This window comes from Lontra canadensis, unplaced genomic scaffold, assembly GCF_010015895.1.
Source record: "Lontra canadensis isolate GAN:19392208 unplaced genomic scaffold, GSC_riverotter_1.0 scaffold9, whole genome shotgun sequence".
NCBI classification, from domain to species: domain Eukaryota; kingdom Metazoa; phylum Chordata; class Mammalia; order Carnivora; family Mustelidae; genus Lontra; species Lontra canadensis.
In genome coordinates this window covers 15,830,672-15,850,023 of record NW_022631003.1, presented here as the reverse complement: position 1 = coordinate 15,850,023, position 19,352 = coordinate 15,830,672, and the positions used below count along the sequence as shown (strand labels likewise).

At 43.4% G+C, this 19,352-nt stretch overlaps 1 protein-coding gene across 2 annotated transcripts in view; it reads left to right on the top strand.

Moving 5' to 3' along the window:
* The window catches only part of LOC116866164 (TBC1 domain family member 30), a 37,164-nt gene extending 30,092 nt beyond the window's left edge, over positions 1 to 7,072 (top strand). Inside the window, exons 11-13 of one of the 2 annotated variants that reach the window (XM_032854904.1) lie at positions 2,360 to 2,566; positions 2,732 to 2,791; positions 5,765 to 7,072. In XM_032854904.1, coding sequence (XP_032710795.1) covers positions 2,360 to 2,566; positions 2,732 to 2,791; positions 5,765 to 6,546 — 1,049 coding nt within the window. In that variant the 3' untranslated portion in view covers positions 6,547 to 7,072. The remainder of the gene's footprint in view (positions 1 to 2,359; positions 2,567 to 2,731; positions 2,792 to 5,764) is intronic. The other variant, XM_032854905.1, reaches the window with a different exon arrangement.
* Positions 7,073 to 19,352: the final 12,280 nt, after the last annotated feature.

Below are 19,352 nucleotides of genomic sequence, written 5' to 3'. Positions count from 1 at the left end.
TTATCTCATAAGACATTCTGCTGGATCCTCTGCTTAGCCCATGACTTCTAGTTGTGAAGAGATAATCTCCACCTACCAGTTCTTTTAATAGTTCTTTTGAACAAAACAGAACAAGTCTACTTCCTCTTCTGTTGGACTTTTCATCAGATCTTTGAGAACAGCCATTGTGTCCCCCAAACCCTTTCCTATCGTCCAAGTTCAGAGTTTTTCAAAAGATACGACTTCTAGACCTTTTTTTTTTTTTTAAGATTTTATTTATTTATTTGACAGACAGAGATCACAAGCAGGCAGAGAGGCAGACAGAGAGAGAGGAGGAAGCAGGCTCCCTGCCGTGCAGAGAGCCCGACGCGGGGCTCGATCCCAGGACACTGGGATCATGACCTGAGCCGAAGGCAGGGGCTTTAACCCACTGAGCCACCCAGGCGCCCCGACTTCTAGAACTTTTAATATTCTGTATATTCACCTTTTAATGCCCTGCGGTTTGGTGGTGTCTCCCTTTGAGTTGGATGCTATGCTACATTTGTTGTTTTCCTTGTGGAGAATGGACTTCCTGTGGTCTGGACACCATTGATGGAATGAACTCTTAGGAAGCAGTTGGTGGTCCTCCCGCCATGTGGAGGGTGGTGCATCCCGATATGTTCTTTCCTATCTCAGGTGGCGGTTCCTCCTTTAGGACATTTGTTCTACGTCTTCTAGTTTGAAGACTGTACTCCTTGCGAAAGAGGACAGAGACAAGAGTTAGCAGGCCCTCTGCATTTTCTTTGCCCTCTGCTAGCTTCCTACTGCCTTCTCAGAGTCGTGGGGCTATTTTCTCATTTTTGTTCTTTGTGTTTAGAAGGTTTCTTTTTGTTTGGCTGTTCTCTTTTGCCTGTGGTTGTTTCATGGTAATCTGAAGGTCCTCAAGCCTTAGCTTGTTTTGAGTTTTAGCCTGCTTTATAGTTTTGGTTCGCGTGACTTTGCGTGTATGTCTTTGCTATGTCCTCTCCTCTCATCTCTTTAAATGGCTTTTAAACCACCTAAACTCAGCAAGGGTTATTGATTTTGTTATGCCCTCCACCCCTTCCCTCTGTGACCTGAATTTCAGCTTTTGGTGTGTAGCCAGGAAATCAATATGTATTTTAACTCCAAAATTTTTGCATCTGCGTTTCTGTAGTCTGGCTGTATGTCTCCACACCACTCCCCGCCCCCCCCGCCCCGGCTTTTCCCTTCTGTTTTTCTTTCTGGGTAGCTCTAATGTACTTCAGGATGATAGGATCACTTTCTCTTAAGTTTTTTCATTAGCCTTTCTTGTCAGTTTTAAGTAAGCTCAGATTAGCAGGCCCGTTTTAATTTTTTTCTCCTTAAAAAAGTGTTTTCTGTGAAAAAGTAAGTAAGCTTATCTGATATTTAGGCTTTATCTGGATAACACTTTTAGTAGATGTTAACATAATTGAAGTGCCCCATTAATCATTTTTTTAAAATATTTTATTTATTTATTTCACAGAGAGAGAGAGAGATCACAAGTAGGCAGAGAGGCAGGTAGAGAGAGAGGGGGAAGCAGATTCCCTGCCAAGCAGAGAGCCTGATGCGGGGCTCGATCCGAAGACCCTGAGATCATGACGTGGGTCGAAGGCAGCGGCTTAACCCACTGAGCCACCCAGGCGCTCCCCCCAATTAATCAATTTTTAAAAGCTGGTTCCCAGGCCACTTTTCTATATTGTGCTAGAAAAGCTTGTGCAATATGTGGGTATTCCCTCACACCGTGCTTATTTCTGCTTCTTAGATGTAATCCCAGATGAATCTACTAATTGTAGGTATCAGAGGAGGAGAAACACTATCGGATAAAACACACAGAGTAGACAGCAGGAAATGTTTTTTACATGAAAAAAAAATTTGTTGCTAGAGATGCAGTGATCTGAAGTTCTGATGATTTTATAGAACGTGTTGCTATTTTTAACTTAAGAAAAACTCACTTCTAATGACTGACTAAACTCTATAATCAATTCCTTGTAAGTCCTCATACAATTACATGCAAATCTCTAAACCGACTTTAGACACCTGGAGTTCCCTTTCCCTGAGGGAATTGTGGGAAATGGCAGTGACTTTTACGTTGAAACAGTTAATCTTAGGTCTAAGTAATGAACAAAGTGGTAATAAAAATCCAACAGTGAACCCACCCAGCTTGTTTCGGATCCACAGTTAGGCTAATAAGAAAATGCAGACCTATTTTCAGGGCCAAAGGAAAACACCTATCAGACAAATTGTAGCAAATTGATTGATTGATTGATGGTTTGAACCCCGGGGCATAGTGTCACCTGTGCTCATTAATCCCTTTCTCTCCCATGACACCGTGTCCTTATCCCTCTCCCCTGGAGTGCAGAACCGAATGAGGAGCAGAGTCTGCGGTCTAACAACATCGCGGAGCTGAGTCCCGGAGCGATCAATTCCTGTCGGAGTGAGTACCACGCGGCCTTCAACAGCATGATGATGGAGCGCATGACCACGGACATCAACGCGCTGAAGCAGCAGTATTCTCGGATTAAGAAGAAGCAGCAGCAGCAGGTCCACCAGGTGTACATCCGGGCAGGTAATGTGGTTCTCAGAACGATATCAAGTTTGTGTCACCTTGTGGAAGAAAGAACGAGTGCTCCGAGGACGGCCTCCTCATGGCAACTCGCGGTGGCTCAGCAACCACAGAAACGGCTCGCCCGAGCGGACAGCACATTTGGCATCTCATTTTTTATTTTATCAGGCTCTGCAAAAGAAAAAGGCCACGGGTTCATTTTAGGTACCAAGAACCGGGCAGCTGATGGTAGTAAACACATCTTTACTCTGTGTGCTTGTGGAGAGGGGTAGCCGAATGATGAAAATGTTGCAGATGCCCAGCAGTCCTTGGACTTGAGACATTTTGGAGCTCTTGCCTCTGGAACCTATTCTTCTGTGGGCTAGTACATGAAGCTACTCACCAGTCATGTAGGTAGTCCTATAACTGATAGTCATGGTCAGACAAAAAGGAAAAAAAAAAACCATTCCTGTGCCTCACTGATGGGTTAGCTGTGTCTTGGGGGTCTGCTGAGAAGAACGTAATTGGAATACAGTTGGAAATGCTCTTTTCCAAGGACTGTCAAACTGCCTTTTTTTTTTTTTAAATTCTAAAAATCCCAGGGAACAGTCTGCTTTATTATTTAATACATGCTGATTTGGGAAGTGGTTTGTCTTGTTCCAAGTGAAATCCTAATGATTATGATGCCTGCCCAGTGTTAATCAAAATAGGAAGTTGCCATGTTTCTAAGAGGATTGTGCGAACATGTGACTGATTTTGCACAAAAACTGAACTTAACTTACACTTGTGCGGGAGGAGTGGGCCGCTTCCCCAAGAGTCTTACTTCAGCCTGAATCCTTAAGAAAGAAGGCGCAAAGGAAACAAAGGTAGCACTTTAATTTTCAAAGCATTGGCTCATGCGTATCCTCATTTTGTCCTTGAAGCAGATCTGTGAGGAAGGTAAGGATGGATATTCTTATGTCCTTTTAAAAGATGAGGGGATGGTGTCTCAGGAAGGCTTCGCAGACTTAGTAGCTGTGGTGGTGGTCAGGCCAGGGCTAGACCCCTGTGTTCTGATTTCTTGTATTGTCCTTTTTCAGCTGCACCATACACATCTCTGGGTGGGATGGTGAACAGTTGGTATTCTCGGTGGTTATTAGGTCAGCCCAGTGCCTTGTGCTCTAGTCAGGGGTCAGTAAACTATGCTCCACAGGCCAAATCCTGCTAGCTGCCTGTTTCTGTAAATAAAGTTTTATTAGAACACAGGCATGCCCATTTATTTACATATTGTCTATGACTGCTTATACACTGCAGTGTCTAAAATTACCTAGAATCAGGTCCTTTTCAGGAAAAGTTGGCTGACTCCTCTAGATCACAGTTTACATGGTTCTTTTTAGGGAGAGATTGTTGCTCAAAGGCAAAGTCCTAGAGCATTGCTTCTGAAACTTAAGGGTACATATAAATCACTTGGGAATCTGTTAAAAAGAAGAGTCTGTTTCAGCAGGTTTGGGGTGGGGCTGAGATTATGCATTTCCAGCAAGCTCCTGGGTGATGCCAGTACTGCTGGGTGGGGATCCCGCTTTGAGTAGCAAGCTTTTAGAGGCGATGGCATAAGGTGGCATCAGCAGTGTGGGCAGGAGAGGCTGCACCTGACCTCAGCTCCTGAGATGTAAAGGAAGGTGGTAAGCATGGTGGTTGAGTGGTGGTTGAGGTACCATCCTCCCAGGTTAGGGAGGACAGGAAGTTAGGGCCTTTTGGATCTGATAGCTTCTGTTTTTGTGGAGCAATTGGAGGAAAAGTCATTTGCTTGGGAGGAAATTGGGGGACTAAGGTGGGAGAGTAGAGAAAGTAAGGAAGATTTGGATAAAGGTCATGGGATGGAATGGAAGAAGGAAAGAAAAGGATTGTTTAGTGTCTTTGAGGACCTAATAAAATAGGAAGTTAATGAATCTGAAGGGCTTTCAGTCCACATGTCTGTGTGATTCCACCTCCCACCCCACTTTTGGAAAAGATAATGTGATTTGTGGCTCCAGGGTTAGGAATTTGCCAGGCATAAAGGCATGGGGATGTTGGGAATGTCTGGTTATTGGTAAGGCACCAGTCCCAGTGATCAGCCACGCATCTAGCCTGGTAGGGGTGTGAGTGACCCAGAGACAGACGAGGGGTTATGGGAAGTTGAAAGATCAAAGAACCAAAGTCTCTTTGGCCCAGTACCATCAATGGCTATATTGAGAGAGAGCTAGAAGAGTCAAAGAGAAGAATAGGAGAGTTAAATATTTTTCAGGGAAGGTAGATCTGAGTGATGAGGTTTAGGATGGAATTGGGGTGGTAGAAGGAAGCGTGTGGATGGGTCAGTCAGAGAAACAGTCAAGCGACCGAGGGTGGGTAATAGGATATGGAGTGAAGAGGAGACAGTTGTCAGCATCTTCAGTAAGGACTGGAGTGTGACCAGAGGTAGATGACAATAGTTGAGAAGCATAGAAGTGAGTTCAGCAGATGACATGGACATCAGGACAAAGGTTGTTCACACAAAGATGGTGGGGCCTTCTCCCTGGGGCCATGTGTGTTTGAGCATCATCTGAAAGAGAGGCTTGGTCTTAGCCACGGGAGGAGGAGGACAATAATACTATCGACAGTGCCCTCCAGGAGAATACAGCTTTTGGTGCTCTCCAGTCTTCAGTTTGCTTTCAAAGTCCACTGAGGACACAGGGATGGATTTTCGTATTTAGGACCAGGCGTCAGGGAGCAATGACTTCACTGTGTTTTTACCACCTTCTTAATCGCTTCTCTCATTCTGCCGTCTCTCACTTCATAATAAGTGGTGTGTGTTCTTTTCCTACCTCTCGGAAGCTAACAGCTGATCATCCAAATGGTCATAGTGTTTGACTTATTTTTAAAAAGTCTTCTAAGATTTTTTAGATACAAGACCTCTGAGGTTGTTTCTCGGAAACAAAAACTCTTGGGAAGAAACAGGGCATCTGCCCATGAATTAGCAACAAGGGACCAATGAGTCTGCTTCTTGTGTACTCTCAGTCTCCTGTCTCCTCCCCTTGGAAGAGGAGGGAATAGGTATGCCAGGGCTCTAGGGTTGAATTCAGTTTTTGTTACCTTCAGTCACATGGCTTTGCCCAAATCTGGGAAATACATGGGCGAGATTGGGGGACAAGCTCTATGTGATTCTTGGACTGTGATGGCTGGTTTCTCTGTGGTACGTTTCATCCAACCTTTCACCATTTCTTTCAGACAAAGGGCCAGTGACCAGCATTCTCCCGTCTCAGGTAAACAACTCTCCAGTTATCAACCACCTTCTTTTAGGAAAGAAGATGAAAATGTCAAACAGACCTGCCAAGAATGCCGTCATCCACATCCCCGGTCACATGGGAGGCAAGATGTCTCCTGTGCCTTACGAAGACCTGAAGACAAAGCTCAATTCCCCGTGGCGGACTCACATCCGAGTCCACAAAAAAACCATGACGAGGACCAGGAGTCAGCTGGGCTGCGGGGACACCGTCGGACTGATCGAGGAGCAGAATGAGGGATGCAAGACTAGCGGCCTGGGGGCAGCTGAGGCCTCCTCCAGTGGGGCAGCCGCTGGAAGGGAGGGCAGCTGCTCCGGAATCAGCACAGGGCGGACGATCGAAGGGCGGTCCCCAGAGCCCGCGTTTGGGGAGGCCGATGCCGACGTATCTGAGGTCCAGGTGAAGTTAGAAGCCCTGGAACTGAGCCAGAGGGATGCAGCTGCGGGCTTGGAGCCCAAGGCACACCAGCCCTGCCCACCACCCTTCCCAGAGCGGTCTGAGGCCCACGATGAAAACAGAGCCCCCAGCAAGCCTCCCCAGGGCAGCCACCCGAAAGCACCCATCTTCAGCCCTTTCCCCAGCGTTAAACCGCTGCGGAAGTCAGCCACCGCCAGGAATTTGGGATTGTATGGTCCTACCGAAAGAACCCCCACCGTGCACTTTCCTCACATGAGCAGGAGCTTCAGCAAATCGGGGGGTGGAAACAGTGGTACAAAGAAACGGTGATGGCCCTCGGTAGCTGAATCTCCGTTCACCTTCTCCCGGCGGCCTAAAGATTCCAGCTGAATGGCTCCAAAAGCGTTTTGACTGCCCAGTGAAAACAAGTAGATAGGTTCAGAGATGAACACCGGGCCATGAAACTGGGAACTAGAACTTTGAGAATGGGAGCTAGAAAGGGTACGTCTTCCCCACCTACCAATCACGGATCCAGTGAATTCTTGTGGCAGAATAAATATCGTAGTTTTAAATTGTGACGTTTTCCCAATTTTTCATTGTGACTTGTTTAGACAAGACTGTGAATCTGGACTGTTAACCCCTCTTCCTTCTTCCTGTTCTGAGGACCTGCAGGGGTCCCTGTGACCACCCTCCCCTCAAATCTTCTGGTTCCCCGGGGGTTTCCGACCCCAGAGCACGCACACGCTAACTTGCTAGAATAGAAACTGTAAAAAGGAAGTAAGTTTCTTCGTTGCAAAAAAACTTCTCAATTTCCCTCTTCCGGTCCCACCGAGGGAGTGTGTGTGTGTGTGTGTGTGTGTGTGAGAGAGAGAGAGAGTTTTTCTTCAGTAGTTTCTTTCAGCCAGGCTCAAGATTTTTTTTTTTTAAATTCTTATGCTAAAGTGCAGGAGAAGGATGTAGATAGCCATTCTTTCTCTCTCCCCGCAAAATGAAGAAAACCTGTATCTGCTGAAATTGAGGTTGGCCCAACAACTTGAAGATCTTATGCAGAGAACACGCATGGGATGGGTATCCAGCCATCGGCCCGAACAGCAGGCTGACTCCACGAAGCTTTCTGTCCTCTGATGAAGAGTTCAGGTCCTTGGTGCGGAGAGGACGTACTGGGCTCTGCGGAGCTTGTCCTGCGTCTTCCGCCCCATAGTCACTCACCTACCAGCTCTCCTCGTGGGTTGCAGCCGAGGCGCCTGTGGTTCTGTTACTTGAATCTTGTGCTTTTTTGATCGAAGTGCTTTGTTGAGTTCTTTGCTGCTAGAACCCTGCCTTTCTTTGGAGAAGTCACTCGTGCTTTCTAGCTCTCTCTCTTCCCCACCTGGCCGCCGGTCCCCACTGGCAGAGACGACACCTGTTTTTCCACTATGCAGATGGGAACTCTGAGCCACAGCAGAGTGAAGGAGCAGTTCAGACGTGCAAGGTGAAATCTCCTGGTATTCGGTGTGACTCCCTCAAGTCTCCGGAGGCAGATTTAGTGCTCCTTGTACAAGATGCATTGGTATGTAGGTTCTGAAAACCACCACCGGGAAGCCATTCATTCTGCTCCCTCCTGACTCAGAAGACCTCCCTCCAGAGGCTTTAGAGCCCTGTGATGGCATTTCACAAAACCAGCACTAACCTTTTAACTCCCTAAAGTTGTTCATTTTAAAAATGCTTCATGCAGCTGTCATTCCTCTGAACAAAGGCTCACTCCTCGGTCTCCTCTTACTATCATTAGAAGAATAGATGTGGCATCATTACCCTCATCTTTGAAAGACCTTGGCCGTGCTGGCTGGCATATCGTTGATGCAGTTGATGTTAATTTGAGCTAATTGGGTTGCCAATTCTGAAACCAAAGCTGTAATTCTAGAGAGGGCTTTTACTAGGAGAGGTATTAATTTTTGTAATAGAGAATGTGGTTGTGTGGGCTCTTTTGAACAGCAAAACATAAGAAGGACACACAGCGAGGAAAGCCATTTTATTCCTTTTGTGGTATTTTTACCCCCAAAGGAGCTAAAGATGGAAAATGTGACGAATAAGTCATTGTGGTTCTGGTCTTGAATTCCGTGCCATCTGAAGTTAGCATGCGGCTTCTTAAAAAGCAGCGTTGCCCACCACCTCTGACTTGGGAAGAGCGGAGGTGGAATGTTGGGCTTACTTTGCATTCCACCCTCGGGGGACGAGACCCACTGCATTTTCCAAAGTTAAGCAAATTACATGATTTTCCTCCATCTGCTAAAACTTTACAGACAAGAATATTCCACCTTAGGTTCTTATCTCCTCCCCCGACCTGCATGAGTCATAACAGACTCATCCCTTTGAGGGATGTCTGACTCCAGTAGAGAATTGTTCTTTCTTCTCTTGATGCAGCTCACAGCCCCCTGAGGATCTGGGTTCGGGGGGTGGGGTCTGGGGAGAAGGCTGCTTAGGCTGCCGCTCTTGCTGCCTGTAAAGCATCTTGGCATTACCAGCGTGTGCCCTGCGTATTCCCGGCTCTGGTCTTTCTAAGAAAGGGTTGGATGAGCTGGCACAGGCTTGGGAGTAAGTATTGACCCCCAATGAAGGAACAAAGACATGAAAGTGTAATAGCCCTTTGAGGTAAAAATGACCTTGTCAGGATTTTAAAAACCGGGGGATTTCTGTCGAAGCGCTCTCTGTACCGATAACATGCATGCCTTGTACCACGTACTCATGATGTGAATCGGGCAATTTTGGAGCCGTGCCTGCTTCTGAAAATGAAGACCGGTGGCGTCGCCTCTACCACACAGCAGGTGCAAAGACCAATCTGGACCTTTTACCTTCCCTGTGGACTAGACGCTGTATGCAAGCACCAGAAGTACTTACTGGGTAGCAGTTTCTTTATTTCTAGCTACGTCTGTCCCCTGTCAACACTTGTGCAGGGAGTCGACACTTTCCAACGCTTCTACATCTCAGTCCTTTTACAAAAGCCTCCAGATGATTTAACCCTAGTTTGTAATGTTGACCTCTGGGCTGTCAGTGTTTGAAACATTGTATTCCTTTTTTGGGTCTCTGTTGTTCCGAAGAATTGTACTGATTACAGAGATATGTGCATAAAGATTCTCATTGTTGTAGCTGTTGTGCAGTTTTCTCTCAGAGCGCATGTGTAGAATACTGTCATGCCCTTAACATTCCCCTTCCTCTCCAGCCTTTTCCCCTCCATGGTCACACCTTCCAGGGAACCCGCCGTGTAAGCTCCATCTCCTCCAGTCTGATCACTGGGTTACAAGGTGGCCTGTGACCTTTGGAGAACTTGGCAGAAGAGCGGGTTCCTATGAGTAAATGGAGAGTTTATTTAAGAATGTGTGTGTGAATGTTCGTGTGTGTATAAAATTAACCTTTAGATTTGTCATTTTCCTTTGTTTTAATAAAACAAAACAATAAGAATGCAATTTAGCTTCCTGGTCTTATGGATTCTAGATGAACGGAGAGTTGTGATCAAGTGTGTAGCTGCAGCCTAACCCCCTCACGAAGTTCCCCTTTACTCTTTCTGAGCCCCCCTCTTTTTTTTTTTTTTTTTTTTTTGCTGTCTACAGCAATCATTTGAGGCAGTATTTAAAATACAGTGTTTTTCCTAATTAGAAAAGTGGTATGTATTTTAAGAAAATTTGCAAAACAGAGCATAAGGAATCATCAGTATTCTGGTATGGGCTTTTCCAGTATGTTCTTGTTTGTGTGTGTGTGTGTGTGCAGATAGGTAGATTAAGCTGTCTTTCCAGTAAATGCGCTTACACAGTGGCATTTTCAGTGACTAGTACACCATCCCATGTTCATGCCAGAATTCACATAACCAGTACCTTGTCAGACAGGTCGTTCCCATTCACAGGTGGTTCTTTGAGCCAGCGCACCTTATACTTACCTCTTTGTGACCAGCCTTAAGTGTTTCCTCCGGGTCTGTGCACTGAGGTGGTGGTGCTGGGTCAGAAAGTATGAATGTTTCTAAGTCCTGTATTGTCAAATTGCTACCCTTAAAGGCTGACCTTCTCATACAAGCTGTGAATGAGAATGCCTGCTTCTCTCCACCCTTGGATGAGGCAGCAGTCTCTCTTTTATCTTTTTTTCTAGGACATCCAGTATTGATAGAAGCAGTGATAATAGGCATTCATATCTCATTCCTGACTTTTAAGGGAACCATTAAGTAAGATGTTTGCTGAGATTTCTGGTAGGTATCTTTTATCAGGTTAAAGAAATTACCATTTATTCTTTGCTCGCTAAGAGTTTTTCAAAAAGTCCTCAGTAGGTACAGTTGACCTTAAACCACAGGAGTTTGAGCTCCTCAGGCCCACTTATATGTAGACTTACTTGATAAATACAGTACCATAAATACATTTTTTCTTAACGATTTTCCTAACCTTTTCTCTAGTTTACTTCATTGTAAGAATACAGTATATAATGCATATAACATACAAAATACGTGTTAATTGATTTTATGTTATTGGTAAACCTGCTGGTCAACAGTGGGCTAATAGTAGTCAAGTTTTGGGGGAGTCAGAAGTTATATGTGGATTTTTGACTGTGCCTCTAACTCTCCCATTCTTCAATGGTTAATTGTATTGAACTTTCTCAAATGATGTCCAATTGCCTCCTCAGAGAAGAAAGTGGTGTTTGAGATTTGAACTTGAACTTGAGAAAATAACCATTACCAGGTTTCATCTAAGAGTATTAGGTATTTTAGAGCCGGAAGTGATGGCAGTAAAAGTTTATGTGCAAATTTTCATTGCAGCAAATTCACTAGTAGAAATTTGGAAAGAATGTAAACATTTGATAATGGGGGAAGTGGTTGGTTGGGTGAATTATGACTCATCCATAAGATGGAAATGCAGTGGCCCATGAGTGGCCCCATTGAAATGACTGTTCTCTATTACCCACATGAAGAAGTTTAAAGTCAGCTAAGTCTGGATACAGTCAGCCAGTGGGATACAGCTGTGGATGGGAAGCCCTTACTGGATGGTGATGAAAAGCAGGCAGAAAGAACCAGGCAGTGGTGCTCAGTCAAATGGGGACTGAGTGGGGACTGGGAGACTGTTGGGTGGGATCAACTCTCAAGAGGTTCCCAGCTGGCCATCTCCCGAACCTGAGTTACATCCTTCTTGGAGCTCAGCTCTGGTGAGACCCACTGATGACCTGAAAATCATGCTCCATCCCATCCTCTTCACCTTTTCTGGCACTGCCAATCCTTATCTGATTGCCCCACTCTGCACCCAAGGGGCCTCAAGAATCCTGGAGTTAAGAAAACCAGAGAGTTCAGTGTTACTCAATATTTGCATTCCTGCTACAATTCAAGTTTTCCTTTAGGCAGTGCTGATTCTTGGAAGGAGGTGAATCAATTCCCTCTAAGGGACCAACAGGGCTGGGTGGAAACTAACTGGTACCTCAACCCAGATGTTTCCCCATCCCTGAGAAATCCAGAAATCTGTATTAAAACAAACAAAAATCCAAGTAATTTTGACACTGAGCTAGATTTGGCCACCACTGGTCAATCTAACCTACTCTGACGGTCTCTTCACTAGAACTTACCCCACCCCCCACCGCAGTGATTATATGTTGCTGCTCGGTGATCCTTCTAAAATGAAAAACTGATCTGGCCATCCCTCTGGTCAGAATCCTTCCATTGTTCCCCATTTTCTAGAGGATAAAATCTAAAATCCTCATCTTAGCGTGATCTGGCCTATGGTTATTTTTTGAGCCTATTTTCTTACCATCTTTCCCATTTGTCACCTTCTACAACCCATCATCAGCGCAATAATATCTACCATTTGTTGAGTTTCTATGTGCTAGGTGCTCCATATTATTATGTTATCTTGCTTATTCCTCCCAAGAACCCCAGGAAGCATATTGTCCCTGTATTACAGATGATGAGGTGAGCTGAGTAGTTCTGTCCTTGCCTGCGGTCACCTACTGGTAAATAACAGAGTCCTGATCCCTCTGACACCAGATTGTGCTCTCTTCTTTGCTGTGCTGCCAACTTTGCAAACAACTTGGAATTCCCTGAAAGGTCCTTGTCCTCCAACATCCTCGTAACTGTGTACCCACAAACCTCTGCCCAGAGCACCCTCCTTGCTCTAGTTCGCCTGGGACACACCCACTCATCCTTTTAGTCTTCGCTCACACAGCATTGAGGTCAAATCCAATCTGTGCAGACACACACAAAATTCTGTGATTTTTGTGCCAATCACCTAACAGCTGGGCTTTTTGAGTCCCCCATCTGTAGAGTGAGAATAATCATTTCAACCTCACAAGTTTTGTTATGGACTCTGCTATTTCTGCTGCCTACAATTAACTACCTTCCTTTGGCAGTAATGCCCTGATTTTTTTGGCAAGCTGGCCCTCCTCCATTTCTGTCTGAGGACTTCTGGTGAGGTTGGTACCCCTGGAGCACAGGGCCTGAGCTAAGCCCCTCAGTATTCTCCTTCCTCCCGGCTGTGGTGTCTGACCTATGGACAGCCACGTGGGTGAAGAAACTCAGTTGCTGAGCTCTTGTTTTCGAGTCTTGGGGAAGCTGACTTGCTCATTTCTAATGGATTTGTACCTAGAGGGGAAAAGCTCATGAGTTGCTGCTGGAAACAGTCCTGTAATCACAAGGGCAGAGCCCGCTGGGGAAGACGCAACACTGAGCAAGCAGAGGTGAGAAACAGAAACCCGGCCATTTTTCTATCAAGTCACCCCTAGATCAGGCCATACTTGAAACTAAATCTGTCTCTCTGTGGCATTTTATTACATCAGCAAACATTCCAGTGTTGCTTTTAGCCCAGTTTGGCCAGGTTTTCTACTGTTCGTATTAAACATCTCTTACTTGGAAGAGGGATGTTATGAAGATTACAGATAGTATAGGCAAACCAGTCATTTTATCGTCAGTGAAAAATGATAACTATTTCTTACTTTATAGTGCTGCCAGCCTCTCCTCGGCTGTTCTCTGTTATTTTTGGCTTTGTCCTCCCTAGCATAAAAACAGTGTAAAGAGGGGCACCCGGGTGGCTCAGTGGGTTAAGTGTCTGCCTTCAGCTCAGGTCATGATCCCAGGGTCCTGGGATCGAGCCCCAAGTTGGACTCCGTCTCCCTCTGCTGCTCCCCCTGCTTGTGTGCGTGTGCTCTCTCTCTTTGTGTTAAATAAATAAATACCATTTTAAAAACAATAATAGTGTAAAGAGGTGAAGAGTCAGGGAGCATGATTCTTACAATTTTATGAAGAGGGTTCTTGCCTCAAGCTCTTGAGTCTTTGGTCTTGTATTTCCTTGTCACAGAAGGAGAGGTGATTCTGAGTATGAAACGGTCTTTGGCTGATTTTGCCTACTATTCCAGCCCCATCTGCATTCATGGCTGAGTCCTGTGGAGAGCAGAGTGATGGTAAGCAAAGCACAAAAGAGGTATTTTCATGAAGTTCCACAAAATTTGGGAGCCCAAGCTGCATCCTTGTGGAACTTCTATCACAGAGGTTCCCTCTGCCTTCATCAGGTGGCTATTCACCTCTCTCACAGAGAAGGTTCCAGCATGTCTCAGGTGTGGTCTGCTAGGAAGCTGCAGGGCTGAACGTGAGCGTGGTCCTCATGGGCACCTGTAGTGTTCGGCAGAGCCATGGGGGCACATGCCGGGACCATACCTTTTTGGGAACACATAAGAGGCACCCCCTGAGGATTTCAAGAAAGCCTTGCCCAGTGTTAAGGGGATGGGAAGACTTCATAGACATCGTTTCAAAATATATCTGTGAGAAGAGTGATTTGAGTCATTGTTGTTATAGGGACCCCACCTGGACCAAAAAGGTGCTGAGGTCTGGGAAAAATCAGATTATAGGGAACTGTTCCATGATAAATTCCACAAATGTCTGTGCAGCAGAACCTAACAAATAGTGAAAAACTTGAAAATCTACTTTGCATGTGGAACTATGGACTATAATTTGTTGTGCATTTTTCAAGAGGGAAACAAATCGCATGAGTATGGAATTATTTAATAAAAATGTATTGGAATAATGAAATCATTAAATGTCAGATGGAGAGATCATGTAGCTTAGTAGTTTTCAATGTTTTTTAAGCAACAGAATTACAAAATGATTGCATGTTTACTCTTAACAGGTAGCATTTGCACATGGTGAAAATTCAAAATGTACAAAAAACGGTGCAGTAAAAACTAGGTCTCTTGCTGTACCTCATCCTTGAGCCATCCAGTTTCTCCACCTACAGGAAAGCACTGTTAGTACTTTCATTCACATCCTCCCAGAGTTATTTTGTGCATATTCAAACATGTTCGCACACACACAACTTTTCATAAATAGTAACATAATATCATTCTGACTCTTCTTTTCATTAAATGTATCAGAAAGACTTTCCTAACAGTGTGGGTAGACTGATGTCATTCTTTTTACTGCTGCATCCATTCCTACTCTAGGTCTGTGCACAGTGAATTCATTCTCTTGTCCATTGCCAGAGAATTTTTTGGCTTCCTGTTGCATGTGTATGGAATCTGCATGTCCTTGTATATATGTTGTTATATTACAAATGAACAAGTTTAGTTACAGGATATATTCTTATATATGGGATTACTTGTCAACAATGTATATTTTAGATTTTTAAAAAAGATTTTATTTGACAGAGAGCACAAGCAGTGGGAGTACAGAGGGAGAGGGAGAAGTAGGCTCCCCCTGAGCAGGGAGTCCCATGTGGGGCTTTATCCCAGGACCCTGGGATCATGACCTGAGCCAAAGGTAGACGGTTAACCGACTGAGCCACCCAGGCACCCCTAAACGTTAGATTTTGATAGATTTTGCTAAATTGCTCTCCACAGATGTTCTATAAATTCTTCACATGACTCAATATTTTATCAAACTTTTTAATCTTTTCTGATTAGACAGGTATTAATGTCCATTTAAAAATATGCATGAGGGGGCGCCTGGGTGGCTCAGTGGGTTAAAGCCTCTGCCTTGACTCAGGTCATGATCTCAGGGTCCTGGGATCGAGACCCGCATCAGACTCTCTGCTCAGCTGGGAGCCTGCTTCCCTTCCTCTCTCTCTGTCTGCCTCTCTGCCTACTTGTGATCTCTGTCAAATAAATAAATAAAATCTTTAAAAAAAATATGCATGAGGTTAACGTATATTTAAAAATCATATGAATGTCCTTTGTTCATAGCCTTTGCTCCTATTTGGTCTTTTTTTTTCTTATTGATACAAGTTCTTTATGCATTAAGAAAAATGTCTTTGTAATATTGTAATATTCTCATTTTTTTCTGGTTATCTTCTGACTTTATGCTAATTTATTGACCTGTGTATAGATTTAAAAACATTTATTCAAATTCGGTCTTTTATGGCTTCTAGGTCTCATATGATATTTAGAAAGGCCTTCCCCACATCTTTGTAATTATTTGAAAATTCTCTTTTTTTCTTTTGATGGGTTTCATTTTCCATGCTTAAATCTTTGATCCATCTGGAATTTACTTTTGTGTAAGACGTGCACTAAGGTTCCATCTTATCATTTTCCCAAATGGTTACCCAGTGGCCCAAACATCATTTATTAAATAATCCATCTTCTCTTTTTTTATTTATCCCTTACTTGATACCTGTGTGTTTTGGGGCTTATTTCTCGACTTTCAGATCCGCAGTAGAACCCTGTCTTCAAACCAAATCCAAGCAGTACTAGAGCTGCTGTAGTTGAGCCTGGGGCAGAGGGGTCAAATCCCTCCAGCTTATTCCCCTCTTTTTAAAAAAATTTTTAAATTTATTTTTTAATAAACATATAATGTATTTTTATCCCCAGGGGTACAGGTCTGTGAATCACCAGGTTTACACACTTCACAGCACTCACCATAGCACATACCCTCCCCAATGTCCATAACCCCACTCCCCTCTCCCGACACCCCTCCCCCCAGCAACCCTCAGTTTGTTTTGTGAGATTAAGAGTCACTTAAGGTTTGTCTCCCTCCCAATCCCATCTTGTTTCATTTATTCTTTTTCTATCCCCTAAACCCCCCACATTGCATCTCTACTTCCTCATGTCAGGGAGATCATATGATAGTTGTCTTTCTCTGATTGACTTATTTTGCTAAGCATAATACCCTCTAGTTGTATCCACGTCATCACAAATGGCAAGATTTCATTTCTTTTGATGGCTGCATAGTATTCCATTGTATATATATACCACATCTTCTTTATCCATTCATCTGTTGATGGACATCTAGGTTCTTTCCATAGTTTGGCTATTGTGGACATTGCTACTATAAACATTTGGGTGCACATGCCCCTTTGAATCTCTATGTTTGTATCTTTAGGGTAAATACCCAGTAATGCAATTGCTGGGTCATAAGGTAGCTCTATTTTCAACTTTTTGAGGAACCTCCATGCTGTTTTCCAGAGTGGTTGCACCAGCTTGCATTTCCCACCAACAGTGTAGGAGGGTTCCCCTTTTTCCGCATCCTCGCCAGCATCTGTCATTTCTTGACTTGTTAATTTTAGCCATTCTGACTGGTGTGAGGTGGTATCTCATGGTGGTTTTGATTTGTATTTCCCTGATGCCGAGTGATGTGGAGCACTTTTTCATGTGTCTGTTGGCCATCTGGATGTCTTCTTTGCAGAAATGTCTGTTCACGTCCTCTGCCCATTTCTTGATTGGATTATTTGTTTTTTGGGTGTTGAGTTTGCTAAGCTCTTTATAGATTTTGGATACTAGCCCTTTATCTGATATGTCGTTTGCAAATATCTTCTCCCATTCTGTCAGTTGTCTTTTGGTTTTGTTAACTGTTTCCTTTGCTGTGCAAAAGCTTTTGATCTCGATGAAATCCCAATAGTTCATTTTTGCCCTTGCTTCCCTTGCCTTTGGTGATGTTCCCAGGAAGAAGTTACTGCGGCTGAGGTCAAAGAGGTTGTTGCCTGTGTTCTCCTCAAGGATTTTGATGGATTCCTTTCTCACACTGAGGTCCTTCATCCATTTGGAGTCTATTTTCGTATGCGGTATAAGGAAATGGTCCAATTTCATTTTTCTGCATGTGGCTGTCCAATTTTCCCAGCACCATTTGTTGAAGAGGCTGTCTTTTTTCCATTGGACATTCTTTCCTGCTTTGTCGAAGATTAGTTGACCATAGAATTGAGGGTCTATTTCTGGGCTCTCTATTCTGTTCCATTGATCTATGTGTCTGTTTTTGTGCCAGTACCATACTGTCTGGATGATGACAGCTTTATAATAGAGCTTGAAGTCTGGACTTGTGATGCCACCCACTTTGGCTTTCTTTTTCAATATTCCTTTGGCTATTCGAAGTCTTTCCTGGTTCCATATAAATTTTAGGATTATTTGTTCCATTTCTTTGAAAAAAAAAAAGGATGGGATTTTGATAGGGATTGCATGAAACGTATAGATTGTTTTAAGTAGCATAGACATTTTCACGATATTTATTCTTCCAATCCATGAACATGGAACATTTTTCCATTTCCTTATGTCTTCCTCAATTTCTTTCATGAGTACTTTATAGTTTTCTGAGTATAGATTCTTTGCCTCTTTGGTTAGGTTTATTCCTAGGTATCTTATGGTTTTGGGTGCAACTGTAAACGGGATTGACTCCTTAATTTCTCTTTCTTCTGTCTTGTTGTTGGCGTAGAGAAATGCACCTGATTTCTGTGCATTGATTTTATATCCTGATACTTTACTGAATTCCTGTACAAGTTCTATCAGTTTTGGAGTGGAGCCTTTTGGGTTTTCCACATATCATCTGCAAAGAGTGATAGTTTGACTTCTTCTTTGCCGATTTGGATGCATTTAATTTCTTTTTGTTGTCTGATTGCTGAGGCTAGGACTTCTAGTACTATGTTGAATAGCAGTGGTGATAATGGACATCCCTGCCGTGTTCCTGACCTTAGCGGAAAAGCTTTCAATTTTTCTCCATTGAGAATGATATTTGCAGTGAGTTTTTCACAGATGGCTTTGATAATATTGAGGTATGTGCCCTCTATCCCTACACTTTGAAGAGTTTTGATCAAGAAGGTATGCTGTACTTTGTCAAATGCTTTTTCAGCATCTATTGAGAGTATCATATGGTTCTTGTTCTTTCTTTTATTAATGTGTTGTATCACATTGATTTGCGGATGTTGAACCAACCTTGCAGCCCTGGAATAAATCCCACTTTGTCGTGGTGAGTAAACCTTTTAATGTACTATTGAATCCTATTGGCTAGTATTTTGGTGAGAATTTTCGCATCTGTGTTCATCAAGGATATTGGTCTGTAATTCTCTTTTTTGATGGGATCCTTGTCTGGTTTTGGGATCAAGGTAATTCTGGCCTCATAAAATGAGTTTGGAAGTTTTCCTTCCATTTCTATTTCTTGGAACAGTTTCAGGAGAATAGGTATGAATTCTTCTTTAAATGTTTGGTAGAATTCTCCTGGGAAGCCGTCTGGCCCTGGGCTTTTGTTTCTGTTTTTGATGACTGTTTCAATCTCCTTACTGGTTATAGGTCTGTTCAGGTTTTCTATTTCTTCCTGGTTCAGTTGTGGTAGTTTATATGTCTCTAGGAATGCATCCATTTCTTCCAGATTGTCAAATTTGTTGGCATAGAGTTGTTCATAATATGTTCTTATAATTGTATTTCTTTGGTGTTGGATGTGATCTCTCCTCTTTCATTCATGATTTTATTTATTTGGGTCCTTTCTCTTCTCTTTTTGATAAGTCTGGCCAGGGATTTATCAATCTTATTAATTATTTCAAAGAACCAGATCCTAGTTTCGTTGATTTTTTCTATTGTTTTTTTGGCTTCTATTTCATTGATTTCTGCTCTGATCTTTATTATTTCTCTTCTCCTGCTGAGTTTAGACTTTCTTTGTTGTTCTTTCTCTAGCTCCTTTAGGTGTAGGGTTAGGTTGTGTATTTGAGACCTTTCTTGTTTCTTGAGAAAAAGGCTTGTACCGCTCTATATTTTCCTCTCAGGACTGCCTTTGCTGTGTCCCACAGAATTTGAACCGTTGTGTTTTCATTATCATTTGTTTCCATGAATTTTTTCAATTCTTCTTTAATTTCCTGGTTGACCCATTCATTCTTTAGAAGGATGCTGTTTAGCTTCCGTGTATTTGGGTTCTTTCCAAATTTTGGGGCAAAGATATTTAAAATTGTTAGATCTTCTTG